The sequence below is a fragment of the Diadema setosum genome, chromosome 14 (genome assembly GCF_964275005.1).
Source record: "Diadema setosum chromosome 14, eeDiaSeto1, whole genome shotgun sequence".
NCBI lineage: Eukaryota > Metazoa > Echinodermata > Echinoidea > Diadematoida > Diadematidae > Diadema > Diadema setosum.
In genome coordinates, this window is record NC_092698.1 from 30,009,272 (window position 1) to 30,033,161 (window position 23,890).

Sequence of the window (23,890 nt, forward strand, 5' to 3'; positions counted from 1 at the left end):
TTAATATAACAAAATATTCTCTCCGCGATAGGGGGAAAGGGCAGTTTTTGCAGTGAACTGTGTAGCTTTTAACAATCGATAGCCGAATGTGCCACCGAAAGGTCTGGTCCTTCGCATTCCTGAAGGAGAAATGTACATCCACCCCAACACTTATCCCGTTGCCTTCCATTAGTTATTGATTTTCTTTTGCATGTAAGGGCAAGGGAATGTGGCATCACTCGATCATGTTGTTGAGGCATCACATTCTTATTGAACCCCCTCGCCGTATGTCATGAAAGGAAACAGAGACAGCGCCACTACAATTTACACACGCAGACATACAAAGAAAAAAAACACACACACACACACGCACACCAGTTTAGAGAAGAACTTCTGCGTTGTTGAGGTCAAGCGCGAACTGTCAAATCACACTTTTGTGGGTTGGCAGCATGAATGGCGGTCTACTTTGATTGCATACATAAGTTACGTCGAGAAATTTCGACTGTAGCGGCCTTTGCCATTCCCTGTTTGAATAATGTTTCCTAATCAATTGTCATCACTCCGTCCTCGTCGCTGCTTGTGAAGGGCCCTCATTAAACGGATTCACTCAAACATTGGTCTAAAAATAATGGGCCAAACATCAACACAACATAATTGTAGATTTGTTTGATGCAAACCGTCGGATTATTCTTCTAAAACTTTCCCTTTTAAGTGTTAACACCTTGTTTGCTGATATTTAGTGGAAGGTCGACAAAAATAAATCACAATCCAGAAATGTGTACAACAAAATGGCAAAACTTCGTTAAGATCGAAGAAGATAATAAACCTCGTGGATGTAATTTATCAGCCTTGATTGTACACCATTACCAAGTTTCGTTAAACAAGTGGTTCCCCGGGTTTAGAGCAAAATAGTGCGATCTACACAGTAGAGTTCTATGTTGCGTCAGATTGCGCAAGATTTCATAAATGATAAAAACTTAGGCCTAATGTTCCCTTCTTGTTGATTGAGTCCCCTCTCTAAAAATGCTGCTGCTACAATACACAATAGACTAAGTCCTTGATAAAGCCGGGGTTAATGGCAGTCCCTGTGGTACTGGGATTCAAGCAATACCACAGTAGAGCAAATGGATGACTCCAAACACTCTGGGGGAACCGACCAAAGGGGGTAGCACGAGAACCCTCGGGACGACCGAGAGAGCAGATTAAGCGCAATCTGTTGTTCTCGTTCACAAATTGATTAAAAATTAGTACCCAGATTTTGTGCGTTGTGGGGAACACTGTAGAATTGCCAATTTGTGCTACAGCGAACATATACTGATTAATTGAACCCTTTCATTATACCAATAAAAGTTTCTGGAGTCAATCATATTTTTCCCTTCGCTTGGATGATGACAAAAGCGGGAGTCTCTCTCTAGAGGAAGCGCGCAGAAGTGCATGAAAACTCTCCGTCAGTGCTGGCCACGTTAGGAAAAAGAGGCAAATACAGCAATTGTCAAGGGGGACATGTTGAGGACACTTAGGGAGCCTCTCAAGGTAACAAAACGTCTGGTTTGCTCACTCGCCATCTCGCATTGTGCGCCATCGCCCTGAAGAGCGGGGGAAAGAGTTTGAAAGGCGAGAGAAGGCTAGACGGAACGGGCATGAGAACAAACATCGGGAGCGATAAACAGAAGGAAAAGAATTCATAATGATAAATCTGATGACAGACTGTATGTCTATGTCATCGTCGTCGAAGGAGAGAATGATGGCGTTATAGGAACCCAATACAATGTTTTGAAGTTTAGTGACATACGTGTACCTCAATGCGATGTTTGAAATGATTTCATGACTTTCTTTCTGCAGTTGTCATAATATGCAAATTTTGCATCAATTCCGTCGATTTGATTTATACCTAAAAGGACAACCACCGTTTTACATCGTAATATATCAATGTACTAATATAATTGACGAAATGATTCTTAACAGCGTCATTAGGAATTTCTAACGAGCAGAATCAGAATACGAATTAAGGTAGCTCAGGAGAATGATCAGTAAAGACTCCACGACATTTCTATTTTACACAAGAAGCACTGACAGGAGCGCTGAAACTTGAAGAGGGTGTCTCCGTTGATCCCCCCCCCCCCCCCTCTGTAATAGGAGGGACTAAAACCAGTCTTTTGCAGCAGCACTTATCTACTTATTTCCACATCAAGTGTGGCACCCTTCCATGAAAAAAAAATGTAAGGCTTGACAAGTTCAACATCCGCTCTGGTCATAATGCTCGCAACGATGCGCGCCGATTTCTCCAAAGTACCAAACCCTTCTCTGTTCTATATTGTTTGTCCATATACGAACTTTACGTGCCTGAACCAGCTCTTTTAAACCTTGCTGGCTGACATCGGCTTACGGTCATGACAACACTAATCAATTGTGTCTGACTTCGTTACGTCACGTCAATTGTATATTCGCCAGCATCTTTACTTGGTTGTACATCCATTTACGGGGGTCGACTGTCTGCTCTTCGGACGTTCTCCGTGTTGATTGCGTTTCGAAATAGTCCTGTATTGTACCGTCATATCACTCCAAACCGCCCCCGTAGCTGTCACTTTTGGTAATACCAGGCGCAATGTATATCAATACCAAAATATTTTACATTATCAGCGTGCCAGTGAACGCTCTAAGGTTTTGTTATTGTTTCTTTTTTCAAGTATTGAGGCGGTGGCTAATGTCGGAAGTGTGCGACGCAGTGGTATCATCCTTACATTTATGCCTACCACATTGTCATTGATGGTTTAGCGGCTAAACAGATTTTTTTTTCCCAGAATCATATCATCAAGACCACATCCATTTTTCAAGTTGTCAACTTAAAGATTAAACGAGTCATTATGTAGGCCTACATGTACTTCTTTTCGTTCATAACTGTGACGATACGATGTCCAAGAGCGCGCACACAAACACTCGTACAATAAACGCACAATCCCTGCCGTACACATCGGTACGCCAGTAACCCCCGTCCGTCCCTCGCTGCTAAGGTGTCAAGAATGATAATGTGCCAAGTATGATAATGTCACTCTCTTGCAATCACAGTTGTCCATCATGGTTCACCGCTGACAAAGTCGTCATTTTTCCTCCTGCCTAACGGGAGGATTACTCGAATTTCAGCAGGAGATTGCTTGCGGGAAAGAAGGCAATTATACGCGACGAGCCGTGACGCGTGTCACATCCACAATAATAGATCAATGGGAATGGCCAGACACAATCGTATTTCCTCTCGTATTACATCCATTACTCCCAAAAACCATGTACTGACAATCGGAGATGAGAAAGGCGATTATTGAGTCATCAGCTTGTTCTTCTCGGAGCTGGACAGGCGAGAGAGCAACAGTGTTACTACTCTCGGTCCTCTTTGCAAGATGGTTTCTTTTCGTTTTGTTTTAGGCTTGACCCAATATGTATACAGCCTCATCCATCGTTTTATTTCCATTCCAATCACCTCGAAAAGATCAAGTTATAGGGATAATTTCTTCATCTAAATTCATGATGAATGAATGTAGACGACACAAAAAAGAGAGAAAAAGAGGTGATAATGATGCTGAGAATAGACTGTTAACCACAAGATATACCTACATGCGCACGCACACACACACACACCACACACACACACACACACACACACACACACACACACACACACACACACACACATATCTCGGAAATGCCCCCTGCTATGAAAGACATAAGAAGCCTCAATAATGACCGTGCTCCGCGTAAACATGACCAGTGCCACCGTTACTGCTCCCTAAGCGTCCGCCTCTACGACCCTCCATGGATCTAACTGACGTAAGCGTGCGTGATAAGTAACTTGTTGGCCGTCAAACCCCTGATGATGGATCTATAAATCAAAGCGAAAATAAATAGATCGGGGCAAAGTCTTTTTAGTTAGGGCATTTTTTTTTTTTTTTTTTTTGGCTACTTGCTGCTTTTTACTATCATTGTAGGCCTCGGCATCTATTGTACGTTTTATCGGGTCACAAAAATGATACTGAATGAAGTTGTCTGTGATAATAAGAATGTACTATTTTCTTTGTTTTGGTGAAAAATTTGCAGACGAGAAAGTGGCAGAGGAGGAATGGAGACGAGGGAGAGAATATGTGATGGAGATAGAGTTAGTTATTTCAGCCTACCGTGCTGTCTGTTGATATAGTAGCAAGCGAGCATACTGGCAGGAGAAGGCGACTTGGTTCTCTCTTCATTTTTTTTTCTTAAGAGTAACATGATTCGTCCACTCGAATGTGGCGGACTGAAGTATGTGAGTAATGTATAGCTGATGTTGATCATTCAACGTATGGCAACAATCGGTCGGCGCAATGTGGACGGACGTGCCCCCGTGTTGCCATCCATGAACGCGTTAGCCTCGCCGTCATCGGATCCTATAATGAAAAAAAAAAAGTCAACTCGCGCCATGAAAGTGCCCGCACGCAGATTTTCCCTCGCCATAATTGTATAATCCTGAGTTATAGGAGAGCTGCATAGAATGAAGCGTGTAATCAATCAAATCGGGACCCGGGGTCTGCGAAACGTCATAAATGTTCCCCCGGTTACTCCTCCGGCCAGTCAGAATCGGTTCGACTTGAGATCCCGATAACGAAGGCAATCGAGACTCGCCATCCACGGTCATGAGCAAGTCCGTAAATCTACATCAAGATCATCGCTGTAGGATCAGTCACAGCTATCGGGTCATCCGCCTCGATTTGTGGGCAAGGTTACGGGAAGAAAATTCGATAATTCCGTGGGGGTATGGTCATATCTTTATACCTGGATAGCCTTATAGGAATGCACGCGCAGAGGGAGGTGTAGAGATTGCAGTATAGGAAGACAGACAGGAGGACATTTGCAATGGAAAGAAAAATAAAAACTAGATCGAGATGAGAGCTGGGACTTTTGATTAAAACTTTCTCGTTTTCATGTACCCTCTGGCTGTTCCAGGAAATCTTTCCTTCGAGCTTCAATTTGCACCCAATCTGCTGAATTATTCCAAAACGACAGGACAAAGCCTTGTAGACTACCGGGTGCTTTAAGTGAGAGATAGATAAGGATTAGGCCCCTTTCACAATAGGATACAAACATACACACACACACACACACACACGCACACACACACACACTCAAAGTGTGCATAGAAGGAGGTCAATAACCGAGCGGAAGCTGAAGTCGTTTTGTACCCGTCAACTTTCAACGTTTAGTGAAGATGGTGGATCTTGTGGTATGCACACCGCACTGTTGTGGTCACTTTGTTGTAGTCTACCCAGCAAAGCTGCGCTTTTCTCCTAAGCATTACATTTTTAAAGAGAATAATGGAAACTCAAACCTTTGTTGCAAAACCTCTCTGTAGTTTTGGTTGACACAATGAAGATGATTACTCTTGCAAGACCATTCTATGAATTTGGCGACTTGAATCAGTATCACATTTGCCGAAATCCGCCCCCCCCCCCACAAACACACACACAAGAGCGAGATTTTTGTTTTTCGTGATGAAATGAGGGTAACTCGCGTCCCAGCACGTAGCGAGCTAATCATGTATGTAAAGTGAAAGAGTCGCGCTTCCATCTATCCATTAGCACCCAATAGTTTCGGCACACACAATGTAGACTGCGGTGTCATCAATGTAGAAACGTGTATAAAAGAAAATAATGTACAGTGTTGAGTGTCTTTGTGCAGTTGTTTTTCTTTCCAGGTCCAAAGTTTTTTAAATAAGTGAAGCCTCGTCGAACAAATTATGCAAATAAGCGAGAAGGCGCCGCGAAATTGTCTGAAAGGAAGTCGCAAATAATTCGCCCAAACAGCGCTTCAATCACGTGGGCACACCTAGAGAAGGTGTAATGAATGGCGGTGTGACCAATCGGAAGACCTTATACAGTTCTTTTGTACGGAGAGCACGTAAAGCACTGGAGAGGCATTCAGTGTTGCCGTGAGAACGCGCGCGTGTCCGCACGTGCAGTGTACACTACGAGTGAGTCGGGTGGAAATCAAGTGTCTATAGGGAATTGATAGAAGTTCCTTGCGCACACGGGCCTGAATACAAGTCGTGGCGCCTTCTAGCTCTGAGGTGTGTAATAGCGCATCCTATACAAACATACACTGTACGCCCTTTCTGCACTCCAGCCTACTTTCTTTCTACCGCCAGAATTCGATGTATGTAAAAACCAATAAAGTATGAAACCTTATTGAGGAAGTGAATTCTAACAACCACATCATCATAAACATAAGTTCGCGTCTCTGTGCGTGTGTACTTAATACCGTGTTTGTAGTTTACACCAATAAATGGCGTTGAATTAACTAAAGACAAAAGCGTTCACACCAGAAAATTACGTGTTTCATACGACTAAGTACTTGGCCAGGCCAGTCACAGTATACCAGAAAACTAATAATAATGGTCCGCGTACCCGTTCTTATGATGTCTAAAGTCGATTGTAGATCCCAAGGGAGACATCTTGAAAGCACTTTGGCATCAAACTCTTATAACTTTTTGTTTGTTGTTAGTTTGTTGCTATAGTCATATTTGTCTTAAGCCGACACAGCCAATATACATATAAGCACGTTGCGGTTGTTTGTGTACTACCACACATCTGTATAGTACCACTAACATGTATTGGATTTATGCAAATGCATAAAAAGCATGGGGAAAGTTCTTTCTTTTTCAACAGCATTCAAGATTCAAATGTGGTGATGTTGAATGGTCCTTTAAGTGCCATGGCCGGATTATAGTGGTAGGGGAAAGCAGGGAAGACGAGTGGATGCAAGCGAGGTGAATACGGCCTGGATTTCGAGCAGGTCCCCGGTGGTTTGTTCTTACGTGACCGAGAGAGAGAGGAGTACTCCTCAGTTCGTAATCTGTGTTAAGTTTTTGTGTGTGTGTTTGTGTGTGTGCTCGACGTCGGTTTCGAGCGGAAGAAAAGCGGCTTCTGTTGAGAGTTGCAATCTAGTCGTGGAAAAACGTTGGTGCAGGATGAAAAAGGGAGACACTCGAGTCTCTCGTGCCCAGGTAGTGCGGTCCGATACAGGATGGAAGTTGGAGAGAGAAAAAGTGATAGAAAAGGAGGGGGTTTGGTGAAGGGATAGGGTAAATGGGGACGCTGTTCAGATCAAGGCCAGAAAAACCTCTTGATAAGTTTTACAAGTAGTATAAGCCAATACCCCGTTATACTCAACAGTTTCCTGCCATTGGACAACAACATTATAAACAATGACTATGTTATGAGTCTTTGGTGTAAACGAACAACGAATTGTTTATTCTAAAGCCTTTCCCCCTCTACCCCTCCCCCCACAAAAGATTATGGTACGTCATTTCCGTTCTTGAATGCATGGAGTGTATTTAAGAGGAGCCGTACCCTTGATACAAGACTACTTGACTGCGGAAAGGGAAGGGGGGCGAGACGGATATGTATATGTTTCGTTGTTGTTGTTGTTATATGTCTCGTTGTTGTATCCCTTCTTCGACTAACCATTTTAGACATGCTACAAATCAACATCCCATCCCATGCTTTTCCGGTGTTCATTTAAAGGACTGGTATAGTTTTGGTTTAGATGGTGGATTCAGATTTTAACTTTTTGCCAAGTATAGAAATCATTTATGAATCAGAGGTTACAATTCTAAGAGGTATTCAAAGTTTATTTGATGAAAATCGGTTTTGAAATAGTTGAGATATCAAAAACAAGCTAAAACAAAGTGGTCCTAATAAAAATGTGAGTCCCACCTTTTATTAGGATCTCTTTGTTTCCGAATACCTCAGCCATTTCAAAACCAATTTCCATCAAATGAACTTGGAATACCTCTTAGAATTGTATGCTATTTCATATGCCATTAGAAGTTTCTCATTATCTCTCAAAAAAGTTTGAAACCTGAGGCCTCATCTCAACCAAAACTATACCACCCCTTTAAGATTTGATCGGTCAGTTTAGTCCCATTCGTCACTGACAACACAATACATTGAAGTGAATCAGTGCCGCTGTAATAACACGTGCTCGGTACACGTTTCAGTTTTGTTTATCTTGAGTGCAGGATCGCTTCTTCTTTGGGAAAAGAAAAACTAACTACATGTAACTGCCATTGTTGCAGTTACACGTGTCTATGTTTTATTTGTGTGTGCGTATGTGTGTATGTGTGAGTGTGTTTTATACAGGTGAGTCCCATTGCTGCCTGTTAGACTCACCAATTCTTTCTTTTTTTCCACATCAAATGTTACCCATGTAGAAGTTTTGATTTAGAGCTTCAGATGTTTGCGTTTGTTTAGACTGGACATTTTATTGTTTCAAGATTTATATGTCGATATATCTGCACACCTTTCTGTATTGAGAGTTAGGTGATTCTTGAATCTTTTGTGGTGCAATGGAAGACGTATACCATGAATGCATCAAGCTTCATTTGCAAAGACATGGTAGTGCAGACCTAAACTTTAAATCTCGCTTCATTGGATCCTGAAATGACAGTTTATGTGGTTACTGTACTCCCGTATTTGATTCGCAGTCTTAATATATAATTTGTGCTCTACTTCTCATCTTCCCTTTGGCACTTGACTGGTATATTGTTGAATAAAATGTTGGGGAAAAAGGGTCGCATCTTCTCACAGTTTTTCTCCTCTCTTTCTTTGCTTATTTTGTATCTTTCCAGGGGAATACTCAGGATTCAGGGCAGAGTGTATGGGGAAACAACCAGCAGATTTTCACCGTAACCGGTTTTTACAAGGTGAGTGGTGACGTCAAATTTTGCGTACCTGTCGGCAGATCTGTGGTTCTCCGTTTAAAAAACAAAAATAGAGACTAATGCTTATATCTAGAGAATAGCCGCTATAGTGATAGTCTGAACAGAACTGCGATAATTGCTCGCTTTATCATGTCAGTTGCCGCTAGGATGCTGGTGTGTGTTTGTTGGTTTGTCGTTTCGTTTTGTTTGTTTGTTTGTTTGTTTGTGTTTGGTGTCTTTTTTCGACACATTCCTGAATATTCTGATTGATCTGCGTGGATGAAAGTGTTGCGGTAGAAAAGATAAACATACATAACATAACGTATGAGGTCTATATCATCTGAACCAATGTATTACTCTGAGGACATTGCGCGAAGGAGTGAACGCGATAAAGAGGAGAAAATTTCCGTCTGTGTGTCCAGCAGTGTTCGAGCTGCAGAAGAAGAGCGGGTGACGAGAAAACCAGGTCGATCGTGTCGTCCATGTGGATGGCTAGAAATTAAACAAAAAGACAACAACTACAGCCTCGAGTCGAAGATGGAGAGTTCGGTTTCAGTGCTCTTTACCTTTTTTTTTCTTCCAATGTTTGTACTCCTCTTTCAAGATTATCCCACAGTCTCCACACACGACTGTAAGGTATCTAGTATAAAGTGCAATCACAACTTTACCGTAAAACGGAACATTGGGGGGAAAAAAACAACAACAACGATCACATGATGGCAATTGACCTCATGTTATGTTGTATGAACATTAGAGGACGCTATGTTCAGTGGGAAAAAAAAAAGCAAACTTTGAGAAGACTCGAGAATTAAGGAAAAGCACACTAGAAACCCCATAATGTCATGCATGATGTTTATACGACATTCGTGTGTTCTACAAGACAAGATGCTAGACAAAAAAAGCAGTATGTTAGGAACGTGTTCATAATCCTTTTTTTTTCATACAGTATTACATGTAACTGAGATTACTGCAGTGCATAGTTGTGAAACGAAATCTTCGTGTGGCATTAACGACGTTACATTCTTTGTGTAGTCATCTTATATGTTTCTCACTATAATTGATGTTGATATGCAGCGTGGTAAAGGTCTTTCAGCCGAGTTAAAGTGCTGTCCTTTATGTTCGTGCGTCCGTCGCGATTCCATATATTTTCGTCGTCAACACGGGAATCTTTAGTCATCTCGATGGCACGGTCTTTGATATTGTTTATCCTGCTCGAAGTCGCTATATCTACAATCTATTGCCACTATTGCCACTGCCCTCTGGGCACGAGGCTCTCCAAGTTTGAAATGTTTGTGATATTGTCATCGTGTGCCCCGATCGATGTATTTCCCGCTCTGTTTGTCCTGTTAATTTGCGAGGAGGAACATAAAAAAGCCTGTTTAAACAAAATGGCTTTACAAGCATGAGTCGCTGCAGTTTCTAATTAGACCTGCCTGTCTTCCCGTCACATGTAATACACTTTACCTCTCTCTTTCTCTCGCTTCTCCATAACCATTATAATCCTTGTCATCTTGATGCTCATATTGTTGTTCTTATTATTGTCAAACTTTCTCTTCTTCGTCTTCTTATCAAGGTCATCATTATTGTTTATATCGTTATTGTTATTATTATCATTGCTACTGCTACTACTACTACTACTACTAGTACTAGTACTACCACTACTACTTTAATACTGCTACTATTTCTACTACTACTACTACTACTACTACTACTACTACTACTACTACTACTACTACTAAATACTTCTATTATTATCATTTTGCTTACTTTGTATTGTAATCGTCATCAGCGTCACAAACATTTTCCCAATCTTACTTTACTGCTATTGTTGACTAAATTTTAGTGTCAGCATTCTTCTCTTATTAATCCGTACATCATGACTTTACATTCTCTTCTGCAGGCGTGCTCTGCATGTATAGTGCTTCCCCTTCAAACTTTCGCTCTAACATGTCAGAATTTCCCCAGTCTGTTGACAGCCTGACATATCATTACACCTCCTTCTCTCAATCCTCCGCTCTTTTCATTTTTTTCTCTTCGTCCTTCAACCACATGTGTGTGTGTGTGTGTGCACATGTGCATGCGATCTTGTTCATCCTTTTCTTTAGTGTTTGCTCCTTTTATAGTTTGTTTTGTTTTGTTTTTGTTTTTTTCTTTGATCTTACGAATTACAAGGGCGTAATTTCCTCGTCTGGCGACTGCGGTATTTGCCCGTCGTAATAGGCCGAACGACCTTGATAATCGTAATGCTTACACTTTTGTTCCTTCCTTCATGTGGGTGTGTGTGTGTGTGTGTGTGTGTGTGTGTGTGTGTGTGTAAGAGTCAATGCACGCGACAGGCGGATTTGGCCCTCCGAAACGCGGAATTCTTTCCATTAACATTTTCTATACTTTAAATAACATCAGCGGATTGCTGCTGCAAAGAAAGTTGAGGATGTTGACAACCAGTTAGAATGTGTGCAAGGTCGGATTCGACACAAAAGTGAATTTCATATCAACGCACAAAAATTTAGTGTTTCTCGTTAAGTCATTTTCAAACATTACGCTGCATGACATTCACAATAGTAAACCAACGTCATGCAAATGAGTTAAAGTTGACATCATCAAAAACATTTGTTTCTATTCTTGAAAAGAACATCCGTCTGGTTCGGAATGTAACGCTCCCGTTGTATACATCGTTGTAAAGTCCTCATTAACTCAGCGTAAACTGTGGCTGTACATACAAAGTTTAGCCTTGTCCAGGGTCTGCAGTATTCGTGAGGGTTGGACCACGAGAGACATAGAGCTAGAGCGCCAAAGGAGATAACGACCCTGTGAAGCAACAGGTGTGACACGTGGCTTAATGGTCTCTCCCTTTTTTATGACAATTTACCATTGGTCGTCTGTCGTTAATGATTAATCCCCGGTTTGCCAAAAAGACACATTTTGTGCAAGCCTAACAAACTACCTGACTCGCACCGGGTTTAGCTACTTCCCTACCCCTACCCCCCCCCCTCCTCTTTGCTTAGTGGCTTCTTACCTCATGACTTCGGCGACGAAAGACAGAACAGGTCGAACGGAAAGGTCCTGATAAAACGATGAAACGATCAGCAAAGGAAGTTGAACGGAAACAGTGCGCGACTCTGTAATTGTGTAATCAGCTTGATTCTTGATTGCTTTCTTTTGTTAAGCCCTATTTTGCCTCAAGTGCCCATTTTTACAATTTCTTTTATCCATTTACATTAGATAGAATGCTCCAGACGAAAACCAAATGACTGAACAAGAATTCTGAAGAAAAAAAAAATCCGTCCTTTTGATATAAAACAAAAACGTGAATGTAATCACTAAGGAGATCGCAAGTTCGTTGCGATGTCGGTGACAGATCGGAAGTTCTATTGGCGAAGTCCGCCGGAAGTTTGACGGGGCAAGTCGCGGTGAATTCGACAAGAGCGGAAATGAGGTGACACTTTTAAGAGTGTGGCAGATTTTTGGTGGGATAACGAGGGGATGGGGTGACAAATCTATAAGCTTGCATCGTTCGCGCTCACCGAGCAATCTGTTGAATTTAAGACAGTCGGTTGGTGCCACCCGTAGATATAAATAATAACAACACATCTTCAGTGGTGCCACCTGATTAGGGAGCGAGTGGCAGTTTAGCAATTTTTTTCACCATTTTTCTTTTCTGTCTTTTTTACAAAACTTTTGTCCCTTTTACAAAAGTGTGGAGTCAGATACATATCAAATGAAAAAAAAAGAGAGAGAATGATGTTTTTAATGTATATTTGTACAAGCTAAATTAGATTGAAAAACGCGCAATGTGTGGGTGGAGCACACCACGTTCCTCTGCATGAAGCAGAAAGAGATCCTTTGAATCTCTTCAGATATTTTGTGCTCATTCTAAAGAGAAACAACAACAACATTTCCCGTTTGAGCACGCCTCTTTAACAGTTACTTTATCGTTCATCTAGATTACGACAGTTAGCCTTTACCTTTGTTACCAGCAAAAAGCTGTAAGTCCACATTTCAGTCACTTCTCCTAAAGTCTTTCTTCAACCCCATGAAAGAAAATGTTCGTCCGGGAAAACTGTGACGACAATAATAATGATTAGAAATGAATCACGTGACGCGAGAAGCCTGCTATACCTGAATTTCTACTGATGAGTCAAATTCTTGCTGCAGACACAACCATGGCTGGCAAGCAAAGGCTGTTTCCTGTATACAGAATGGAACTTAATTATTCTTACTCACGAGTAACTAGCTGACAAGCCAATCTTCATCTTCTTCCATTTACGGTTATTAGGAGTTTCATTATTACTCGATGTGCAATCTACAACCGATAAATTTTATCTGATAAGCGCGAGAGTACGTGTCATGGTGCAGTAGAGTGATATAGCCCTGCTACTGTTATCCCTCTAGACATTGAGAATGTCAAGGAAAACCCGAATCTTCATTGTTGTTTATCGCTATCTTCACACATACATAGACAGACAGACAGACACACACACACACAAACTTTTCTCTGTATTTTCTCTTAGTTTTCTCCTCTTTTTTTTCGGGGTGGGGCGAGGATGGGGGAGAGGGGAACGATGCTTCTCATTGCCAAAACAAAGGTGAGACTTTGACAAGGAAATCATGGTATGATTTTATTCTCTTTTATGTGTGTTAATTGTTTAAAAATTTATTCTTTTTTAAGGGGAATTTGGGTTGAATGTGTTTTTTTTTTCATTGTTTTTTTTTTTTGGGGGGGGGGGGTGGGGGGAATGGCGTAGGGTGAAGTTTGTAAAGGCTTTCCACATCCCCTTAGCATATCGCTTTGACGATGAGAGGCTTACGGTTTAGCGTTAGGGCTTACTTCAATACAACGCGGTTTGATACTCGTGCTTTTTGCAGCTTTACCGCCATGACCGGCGAACGCCCTTTGTTTGACGACTACTAGGCTTAAGTCTATAATCGTCGTTGGCAGCAGGTATCTGTATAACGTCTAGGGCAATTTGAGACGGTGTGAATAAGAGGGTTAAGACAGGGGGTTAAAAAAAAGCGCCAAGAATCAATGTCGAGGCACAGCCGAGAGCGGTTGCCCTTGGAAACGACACGGATCGCGGTAAGGTTCAGCATTTGCGCCGCTATTTCTGTATCTTCAGCACCCGCGTCATGGGACTTCTTGTTTAATCCGTAATTTAAATTCTTTGATGTTAACCGAATGGGAAAGAGAAATGTTTAGTTGCCAGTGTCGCCTGGGAGGAGGCTGGCACTACGGCGGGGAGGTCTGGGAGACATCAATTTGCCGTGATCTCGGGGATCAAATTTGTCTTAGCCAAGGTCAGTGCGTATATTGACGCCGAGATCGAGTAATTCAACTCTCCTAACAGAGACGAGATTTGCCACGCAATCCTAACCTTGTAGACATAACCACTGCAGGCTAGGCGCGGGTTCCCTGCTTGGGGCATACCTCCCTTGGAAAAAAAAATGACCATCCTTGTTTTCTAACAGCTGCACGGTTCATGACACACCAAGCATGTTATTTTGAGCCTCGTCTGCCATCAGCGAGACGATCGGCAAGCGAGCTTTTCTTTTATTTCAGTCTTCGTGAACAGTTCTACCTTTAGGGAACGTAGCAGACGTTCTCTTTTCCTTCTTTTTGTTTCTCGAGGGGAGGGGAGGGGGTGGAATACATGATGATATGGTGCGATATGAAGTTATCTCTCATCACAGCAAGTGGCGACTTCTGGTGATCACAACAAGATTGTGAGGTTCAAGTGCCAACCAACGCAACGAAGCCTGGTGTCTGTCGTCAAGACATCTGATCCGCAAGTCCCGCTCTTCACCCCCGATCTCACTGGGGACCCAGAAAGGGGCGTTGCCATGGCAACAGGCAATGAATGCTCCTTTTGGGATTAAAGATGGTGCGCATTCGGTGTGCGAGAATGACACTAATCGAACGACAGATGAGACCTATAGATAGCGCCTTGAGTATAGCGCCTACACGCACCCGAAGAGATTTAATATTGCCTTGTAGCTGTCAGTGTATATAATGGTAGAAGGAGAAAAGATTGGCGCTTTTAGTTACTTTTGCTTAGAGTGCAGTCATAATCAGGATTCAGGAAATAATCTTTCAAGGCCCGCTTCGCAAAAAGTGGTCACACTAAGTCTATCTTGGGTAGATGTGAACTCACCCGATTTCCTTCAGAAACGCTACCTCTGTATAAACTCGATTAAATGACATTTCAACATGCTTTTAGGCTGTAGATGTAGTTGATTTTCTCCGCCCATACATCTGTATACTATATTTAGAACTTCTGAATTATAGCATAGAGTTTAGGCCTTATGTATTAAACGCAACTATTAAGTATTAAAGTGATCCCGCGAGAGCGCGCGCGTGTGTGTGTGTGTGTGTGTCGGAATGGGTATTTGTGCTTAGTGTGTATTTTGTTTTTGTCTTTTCCGCATTTGAATAATTCTTATGATTTGTGTACAATCATGTAATTCTCTTGTAGTGATATATGTACTGTATCTGTTTTCCTTAGTCTTTACCGTTTTTCTGTGTGTCTTTGACTCAAATTGTATTTGCAGGTGTAGCATGGTCCTTTGTCAGAGCGCTTCCTATACCGGGTGTCCCCAAAAAAGCGGAACGGTGGATTTTCAGTACCTTGTGTTCTAAAAGTGATACACACTGTTTTTTTTTTTTCCTGGACCGCGCCCAGTGTGACAGCTATATCTTTTGTTGACATGGATCAACGGGCTTACACAATGCACCGTATATGGAACGCGTGTCGCACCCAAATTCTTATCTCACACGTCGCAAAAATCTAGCAAAATTTGAAAATGTTTGCATTTACAGAATTGGGCGTAGAATAAAAAGTTATGATCCAAATTTAATGATTTTGGTAATATTGTCTTCTGCGGAAGATGCTCTTTCTAATGTTGTCAAAAATATATCACTTTTAAAACGCAAGGTATTGAAAATCCACCGTTCCGCTTTTTGGGACACCCGGTATAGCGAGATGAAAAGGACTACCCTAATGACGGAAAGCGGAATTAGATTAATAAATGCGTCATCAACATTTATAAGTATCATCACACATCATTATTGATTACACACACACTTTGTGCGATTGTGATATTCTGTAACATTTTCATTATGTCCCCCCCCCCTCCTCCCCCTCTCTAGAAGGATCTTTCCTGCCCCATTATTCACTGTCGGAAGTAAAGTGTCTGTAGAGTGATAGAGGCAGAACATGGATATCCACTGGCAAAGAGTTTCAAATGTCAATGAAATCGAAGAACATCAACGACGAAAACTGAATTGTTTCATTTATTAATGCTTCATTTAAACACCTCTCTTATCTTTATCTCTAATATATTCATTTATCTGTATTCATCTTTTTATTCATTCATTCATTTATAAATTGATGCATCCGTTTATCAATTAATCATTTACTCAATCTTTAGTTTTTCATCTTTTGCGTTTTAAGATAAGGTACATATCCAAATCACATAATTTCTTTTCGGAGAATGTGAATGAAGCAAAACGTACACAAAGTGTGATAAACGGTACAGTTATTATGTGCAGACTATGAAAAACATATGTAAGCAACAGAATTATGGCTTGGAATATGATACAAATGACGTTGAGTTATACACAAAAACTTACATCAGCAAATGAGAGCTATTTTTTTTTATTTTTTTTTTTTACTCTCTTCGTACAGTGATTAGGGTCTGACAGACTTAAGTATCGCATGATACTAAAGAAAAATATGAGCTCGGAATGAGATGGATTAGCAATTCGTACGTTATCACAAGAAATCAATACATCTGTCAAAATAGCTGTTTCATTCTGCATGCATTATACATCACACCACGTTCCGCCACGGAGCGCGGTTTGATAAATTGTCTGTCGCTCGTTTTGCGCCTGTGTGTACATGACAGTGGTAGTCGTGCCGTGCATGTTGCAAAGAGATATCATATCTAACTAAATGATGACGAATGCTCGATTCTGACTTCACCGTAACCTCATGCGTCGGAAATATCCTCCTTGGGACTCTTCCTTTCCATCCAGGCAGTTCCAACCACGAAATCGCCCCAGATGTCTTCATTAATTAAAGAAACGACTTCCATTCTAGTCGATTGTCGATGTCTGCTCTAGATGTTAAGATAGTTGTTGTTTTCACTATGTTAACTTTGGTGATGTCATCGTTGTTTTCATGCCAATGTTATCACACTCACATACTATTTTATTCTCTCTCTTTTCTCTTTCTCGTTCGCTTTCCCCGTTTTTCTCCAATGCCGCAGGGTATCGTTATAGCAATCAAGCGAGTGAATCGCCAACGGGTTGAGCTCAACAGAAATGTTCTAATGGAGATCAAATACGTGAGTAACGAAAGTGAATGCTCTTTTTAATAGTCAATGTCTGTTGCTTGTTTACCGTCTTCTTAGCGTAGCCACAACCAAGAAGCATTGCAGTCACCAGAAATCAGCAGAAACAAGTAAGGAAAGAGTAACAACCGGTACCGACGGCCGTTATTTGGCAAACTTCCATTAACACGAAAAGCGTCATCTCTAATGAACTGGCTGCCTGGGAATATAATGGCGTTTGAAAAGGGCCGTTATTGAGGCAAACATTGATTTTTGCCCGCCGTGTAGAGCGCGGCTGTGCCCTTAGTGGAATGCAGCGGGAGCAATAATCAGCAAGAGTAACGGGGACAGCCATCTTGGGTTTTGGCGGCGCCCTGGCTTTTTCTATATTTTTTTAATCTTAAATGTTTGGCCCCACGGTTTCGATCGCTCCTTTTCTTAGATTCCATTCACACTTGCAAACTAAGCTCGATCCTCGGAGGATTGCTGATGATTAGAGTGCTTTAATGCGACTACCAAGACGCCATTGCCACCCCCTCACCCTTTGCGTCCCCCGAAGCACTGCTTCTCACTCACTCCATCTAGGGCGCTTTAGGATCCCGATTACACAAACTGCTGTAGAATGAAAAGCCTTTTTAAGCCCGGCTTCAGCCTTTAAATCGACGCCTCTGTACTGCAAAAAGCCCCAAACATTCTGGTTAAATTTCGCCAAGCGTAAAAAGCCAATGAAACGTATATCTTCAATGACTTTCCTTGTTTACTTTTTTTCTAAGGACTCTTAGTTTATGAGTGTTAGTGGACTTGAATTGCAGGTCGTAGAGGCATCCTGGTCTTACGTCACTTTCTAAAGACAGGTAAGTGTGACGTAAGAGGTGACTTCATCATGGCGTGTGTTAATACATAAATCAAGACGCATACTCGAGATTGTTTGTGATTGGTTTAGAGAGCGTCAAAATGCTGATATTATCTCTGTAGTCGCATTACATTATTTTCATTCATCACCGTATTTCAATCACAGAGCAAATTCAGGGGTACGCGTCCCCCACCCCCCCCCCCCCGGTCGTTCATGAAAATCGATTGAAAGAAAGGGCAGATTTTTCTTGATGAATATAAATACGAAACATATTATCATGTGTTGAAAATGTGTACGGTTAACACCTTTGCAGTTCATTGCATGAGCAGGGTGCGGTGTTATTCGAATGTTATTCAACAGACAGACGAAGGATGGTATAGTTTTGGTTGATATGATTTGGAGATGTCTTCAGGTTTCCAAGTTTTTGTGAGATAATGGTAGACCTTTTTTATGAAATATTAAAAAGCATACAATTCCAGAGAAAATTAAAGTTTATTTGAAGAAAATCGGTCTTGAAATGAATGACATATCCACCTCCCCCCCCCCAAAAAAAAAACAAACAAACAAACAAAACAAAACAAAACCAAAAAACAAAACAGAGATGTCCTAAAAAGGGTGGGACCCACCTTTTATTAGGATCATTTTGTTTTTATTTGTTTTTGGATATCTCGGCCATTTCATACCCTATTTTTATCAAATAAACTTTGCATTCCTCTCAGAATTGTATGCTCTTATATATTTCATTTAAAAAAGTCAATTTGAATCCTCCACCTCAACTAAAACCATACCATCCCTTCATAATGGGTCAACTATCTGTCTTTCTTTCTCTCTGGCCGAGTGGCTACATGATGAAACTCCCGACAAAGGCATAAAGGCTCACAATTAATTACCCTTTTAGGCAGGTTTTAAATGGTCAACAAAGAAGAGTAAATGCTGCTAAACACAAATCCATTAACCAAGGTTTCCTATAGTATGGCGAGGTGTTACCCGGTATTTGCACCACCGGGTACTATTCTGTTCAGCGAGCGGACACTCTATATACAATGGGTACTATTCATAAAGAAATCTTTTTCCGACTTAATCTGGTAGCGAAGTAATTTGAGTCACGTTGTCCGCCCCGCGCGAAGTTGATTCCAGCGCAGACACACTCGTGTAGATACTTTCACGCCGGATATAAGCCGAATTTGTAATGTCATTTAGTCATTCTCTTCGAATGCTTAAGATGTTACTCAGATTGGGTTTTTTTTTTTTTTTTTTTTTTTTTTTGTCGCGGCCATTTAACGAACTTCTAATTGAGACAGTCACCGGACTGTTTGTCAAGCTCCCGTCATCGCTAATTAATTGTGACTTGATTGTAAAAACACTACATTCAATGGAAGGCCTAGTAGTTGATTAGTTTTTGTTTTGTTCTGTTTTGTTCTAGACTTGTGTTCTCCAAGAATTACCCCCCTCGACCTTTCCCCATCCGCGTCCTTATGACAAAACACACTCCTGAGTCCATGGGGGTGCTCCCGATCAATAAAGATTCATTCGACCACGGGCAAATTTCCGCTCCCTGCTCCATCAACTGGATAGCAGAATCCCATTATTGCTTTTAAATCGGACCCATATTTTGGCGGAACATACAAAGTCCCTCTCTCGACAGCTCCATGAGGGGCGAAATGAATGAGATGTCACGGACTGCCACCAGTGGTCGGTGGACCTCCACGTGCTACCGATATTGATATATGCGTGACGTCATTATTTGAACATGACTTTTCGGAGAGATCCGTGAAATTGTTACTTAAGTAAGCTCATCTTAAATAGTATTTTTGATAGAAATATTACACACACACATACACACCTATTATGTATAAAAAATTCATTCATACTGGATAGCAACTCCGGTTGAACCTTTAAACCAAGAATCTCGTCCGAGACATGCTTTGAACTAAGTAGGCCGACTCTGTATACATTTGATCCCAAGTATAGAACGCTGTTCAGTTTGGGGAGTTGGATTGAGTAGCTCATTACGAAAATGCCTATAATACTTAGAATACATTAATCAATACGCAGGTGTATTGACATCATCAGTGTAGAGACAGAAGGGTATTAACGTATTACAGCGTTTATGGAGTTTACGTCATTATTGCTCTCGGCGGACCTATATGTATATCGCATCGATCATGCTGAGCATAGTGTTCAGTCTGGTTGGAAGTTGTTTCACTTAATGTTGGTCGAACATTTTTTATAACTCATCTCATCTGGCATCCAAGATTACTTCAAAATAGCATTGATTTGTGGTGTCCTGTAAATGGTTTTCTTCTCCTTTTCTGGTTTGTAATTTGCTTGTGTTCTTATCTCCTCCAAGCAAATTTCTCAGTAATCTCTAGAAGATTAATCAACGGTATCGAGTCAAGACACCACCCCCCCCCCTCCCATTTAAAAAAAAAAATCTAAACGAATCAAAGGATTTTTACAAAGTTTTTACACGGAATCCAGTGATTGAATCATCGTCTGTGGAGTACCAAAATGATGCTACAATGTATTTCTTCACTTGCAGAAAGCAGTCTCAACTCCTCTTAATAAAACTCCAATATCTGGAAATCCCCATGCGCTTCAAGTTGTTGTATTTTTGCACGATGTAACAGTTATTAACATGCTGAAGTGGAAAGAAAAACGTATTGATTTTTTTTTTCTCGGAGAAATCCGTTTTAATTTGGCAAATTAAACTGAGTGACTCTTAGCACATAAAAATGTACAATGCGAGTTATTTTAAGTGCGCATGCTACCCGTTTCCGCCGACGCTAGCCAAATCGATATATCAAACCGCCATTGATATTCCAATCATAGATATGACTGTGAAGATGGCAAGAACTATCGGTATTTTGTCTTTATCTCCTTCTTCTTCTCCTTCTTCTTCTTGTGGTTATTAGTATTACTGTCAAGCAGTGTGCGTGCTTTACATTCTGTTCCCGTTTGATTGACTGTTTGATATTCACCGTCTATCATCAGACACCGCCTAGAAAGGCACAATTTTGGACCGAATCGACAATATTTCGCCAAGAAATGTTTCGAAATAAGCGCAATACAGTCTATAAATATTCAAGACGAGACTGAATTTCTATATGAGCTGCCCAAATTGCGCCAAAAATATTGACAGTTTGAGCGAATTATCATGCATTCGAATGGTTTTATTTGAAATGCGAAATTCTTTTCTTTTAAGCGTAAATGTGGAACGAAGACTGTAAAAGCAATGATTGTACAGCAGTATCTTACGCCACGAAAATGACTAAGTGCTCGTCTCCACTTTGTATTAACAAAAAACAATGCTGTACATTGAAGTCAACCATTCACCTGCATGTTTCCAAATATTTCTACTGTTAGATTCAATCATTGCTCAATGACTTTGTTCAAAAGGCTTGATGTTGTATTCATGTATGAAAAAGGAACACAGAGTTCAAATCAAACCAGAATCCAATCAGTGAAATTGATAGGTAACATTCATTTAGCACTTCATGCGGGTGTTTCTAAGAACATTGATACTGAACTTAAGAACATTGATACAGAACAGAACAGTGCAATTAAAATACAGAATATAACTACAGACATTGTGATATGTGATACAGCAAAGAAAAGAGATAAAAAATATTACAATTGACCAATCAATCAATCAATCAATCTATCTGTCTATCTATCTGTCTATCTATCTGTCTATCTATCTGTCTATCAATCAATATTCATTTCCAATTAAATTTTAGAGGTGATTAACGGTATACAGGTAGAATTATGGTTTATAAATTGAGGACAAACTCGCAACGTTTTCATTCCCTCTTAATTCCATGTACCGTAGTCTTGTATGCAGTAGGAGCTGCTCTATAGCCCATTATTTACACACCTTGGTTAGTCAAGTCCATTCTTTTTCTACGACGTTCTGCTGGAATCAATAGTTTCTATGAAAGCATTCCAGGAGACTGGACATACGTCATTCGTGCACTGTCCAAGGCTGTCTGAATGCATGCTTTAAATGTTCACGTTCTGATACGCATAAGAGTTTATAGCTATAGTCCTGTTCTTTCGTCACCATCACGGTTGATGAGAAACTCGTATAGAGAAATTCGAAACATAGCGCAGGAAATGGATTTTCATTTTCACTCTAAATCGTGCATGAATCCATCCATCCATTAGGTTTGAAAGCATTTTTTTTTCTTGGTCTTTTTTCTCCTCTCTTCGCTAGGTGCGGGATCTTCAACATGATCACGTGATTAAGTTCATCGGTGCCTGCATCGATGCCCCTAACATCAGCATCATGACGGAATATTGTCCCAAGGGAAGTCTTCAGGTAAGGGAGCAATTATGTAACCACAACTCAATTTTCCTCTGCTCGCTTTCTTCCTCACAAAAACATTCTCTTTCTCTTTCTCTTTCTCTCTCTCTCTCTCTCTCTCTCTCTCATTTGCTGGTAATCGGGGTGTACGGGATTGATTTCCGCCTCTCTCTGTCATATATATATATATATATATATATATATATATTATATATATGTGTGTGTGTATGTATACTTTGAATCTTGTTTACCGACTGCTAATATGACAGCTTCGAGTTCTCTCTGACGGAAGTGAGGTGACAGAAAGAGTTTATTAGATCGAAACGCCTGGATTTCAATAATATGCGCATATAAAATTGACACAAGGGTAAAGCCAGATCTGTCGTACTAGATTTGCCATATTCTTGCTGTTATTCTATATCCGCGGAATTTCAATTTTCACATCTATTCATGTTTCCCTTTAAACCACATACGTAACACACATACACAAACACATACATGTATGTATGTAATATGCATTTATATATATAGATATAAATAACACTGGATCCAGCTTTAGGGAGACATTGTGCATGTAGACAATCAATGTTCGCAGTTAGGCATACAGTTGAATAGGATATAATTAAATTGAAAACGTTAAGGAGGCACAAATTGCCTTCCTATAAGTTCGAGTGTCTCCTTAGTAGAGTAATCCTGAGCATAATGACGTCTCAAAAAGCTTGATCCATAGTTATATATATATATATATATATATATATATATATACATATATACATATATATATATATATATATATATATATATATTTATTTATTTATATAATTTTATATATATATATATATATATATATATAGTTATATAATTATATATATATATATATATATATATATATATATATATTTATATATATATATATATATATATATATATATATATATATATATATATATTATATATATATATATGAGTGAGAGAGGGGGAAGGGGAGGGAGAGGTAGGAGAGGGAGATTGAGTAGATATTAGATGTCACAATATGTAATTTCAGAGCAAGTTTGCACGATTGTGTCAGTAGTGCTTAGGCGTTCCACATCTACTGCCGACAGCTGTAGGAGGATCACCTGACGAGCGGCCGTCAGTACGGTTTGAGATGAAAGAGGAGTCCGTCGAGCGAGCGTCGGGGCTCGTCAACTGTAACCAGACTTGACTCGCATGCCCCGCCCACCGTCTATTCGATGCGCTGGTGTCTATACGCTCAGCCCACATGCGCCTCCCCATCAATAATGGGTCGAGATACAAAAGCATATACCCCGGTTTCCAACCCCCTTCCCTCCCCCCTCATTTTATGTTGTTTGTTGTTGTGGTTGTTGTTTCTATTGTTATCCGTCGAAAGGGAGAACGCATTATGATAGAAAGCACTATAGTATCGCATATTCGCCGGGTTTGTGCCTTCGGGGCACGAGAGATCAATGCCGTTCGTGTGTCGTATGTCAGACATCCTAGCTCGCTACCTTTATACACTGCCAGTTGGGCTGCCCTGCTGCCTCCCCCCCCCCCCCCTTTCCCTCTTACCTCCTCCAGAGCTCCAAAATGCTAAACACGGTAGAATAATGATGGTTGATACTTGGTGGATATATATAAACATGTATACTGATTGCATCGAATTTAAAGTGACATTTTACACTTTACACATATTTCGGATTTAGCT

At 40.7% G+C, this 23,890-nt stretch overlaps 1 protein-coding gene across 1 annotated transcript in view; it reads left to right on the plus strand.

Moving 5' to 3' along the window:
* The window catches only part of LOC140237997 (atrial natriuretic peptide receptor 1-like), a 158,743-nt gene that overhangs the window by 65,224 nt on the left and 69,629 nt on the right, over positions 1–23,890 (plus strand). The window contains exons 5-7 of the mRNA XM_072317923.1: positions 8,627–8,701; positions 16,964–17,041; positions 22,096–22,200. Coding sequence (XP_072174024.1) covers positions 8,627–8,701; positions 16,964–17,041; positions 22,096–22,200 — 258 coding nt within the window. The remainder of the gene's footprint in view (positions 1–8,626; positions 8,702–16,963; positions 17,042–22,095; positions 22,201–23,890) is intronic.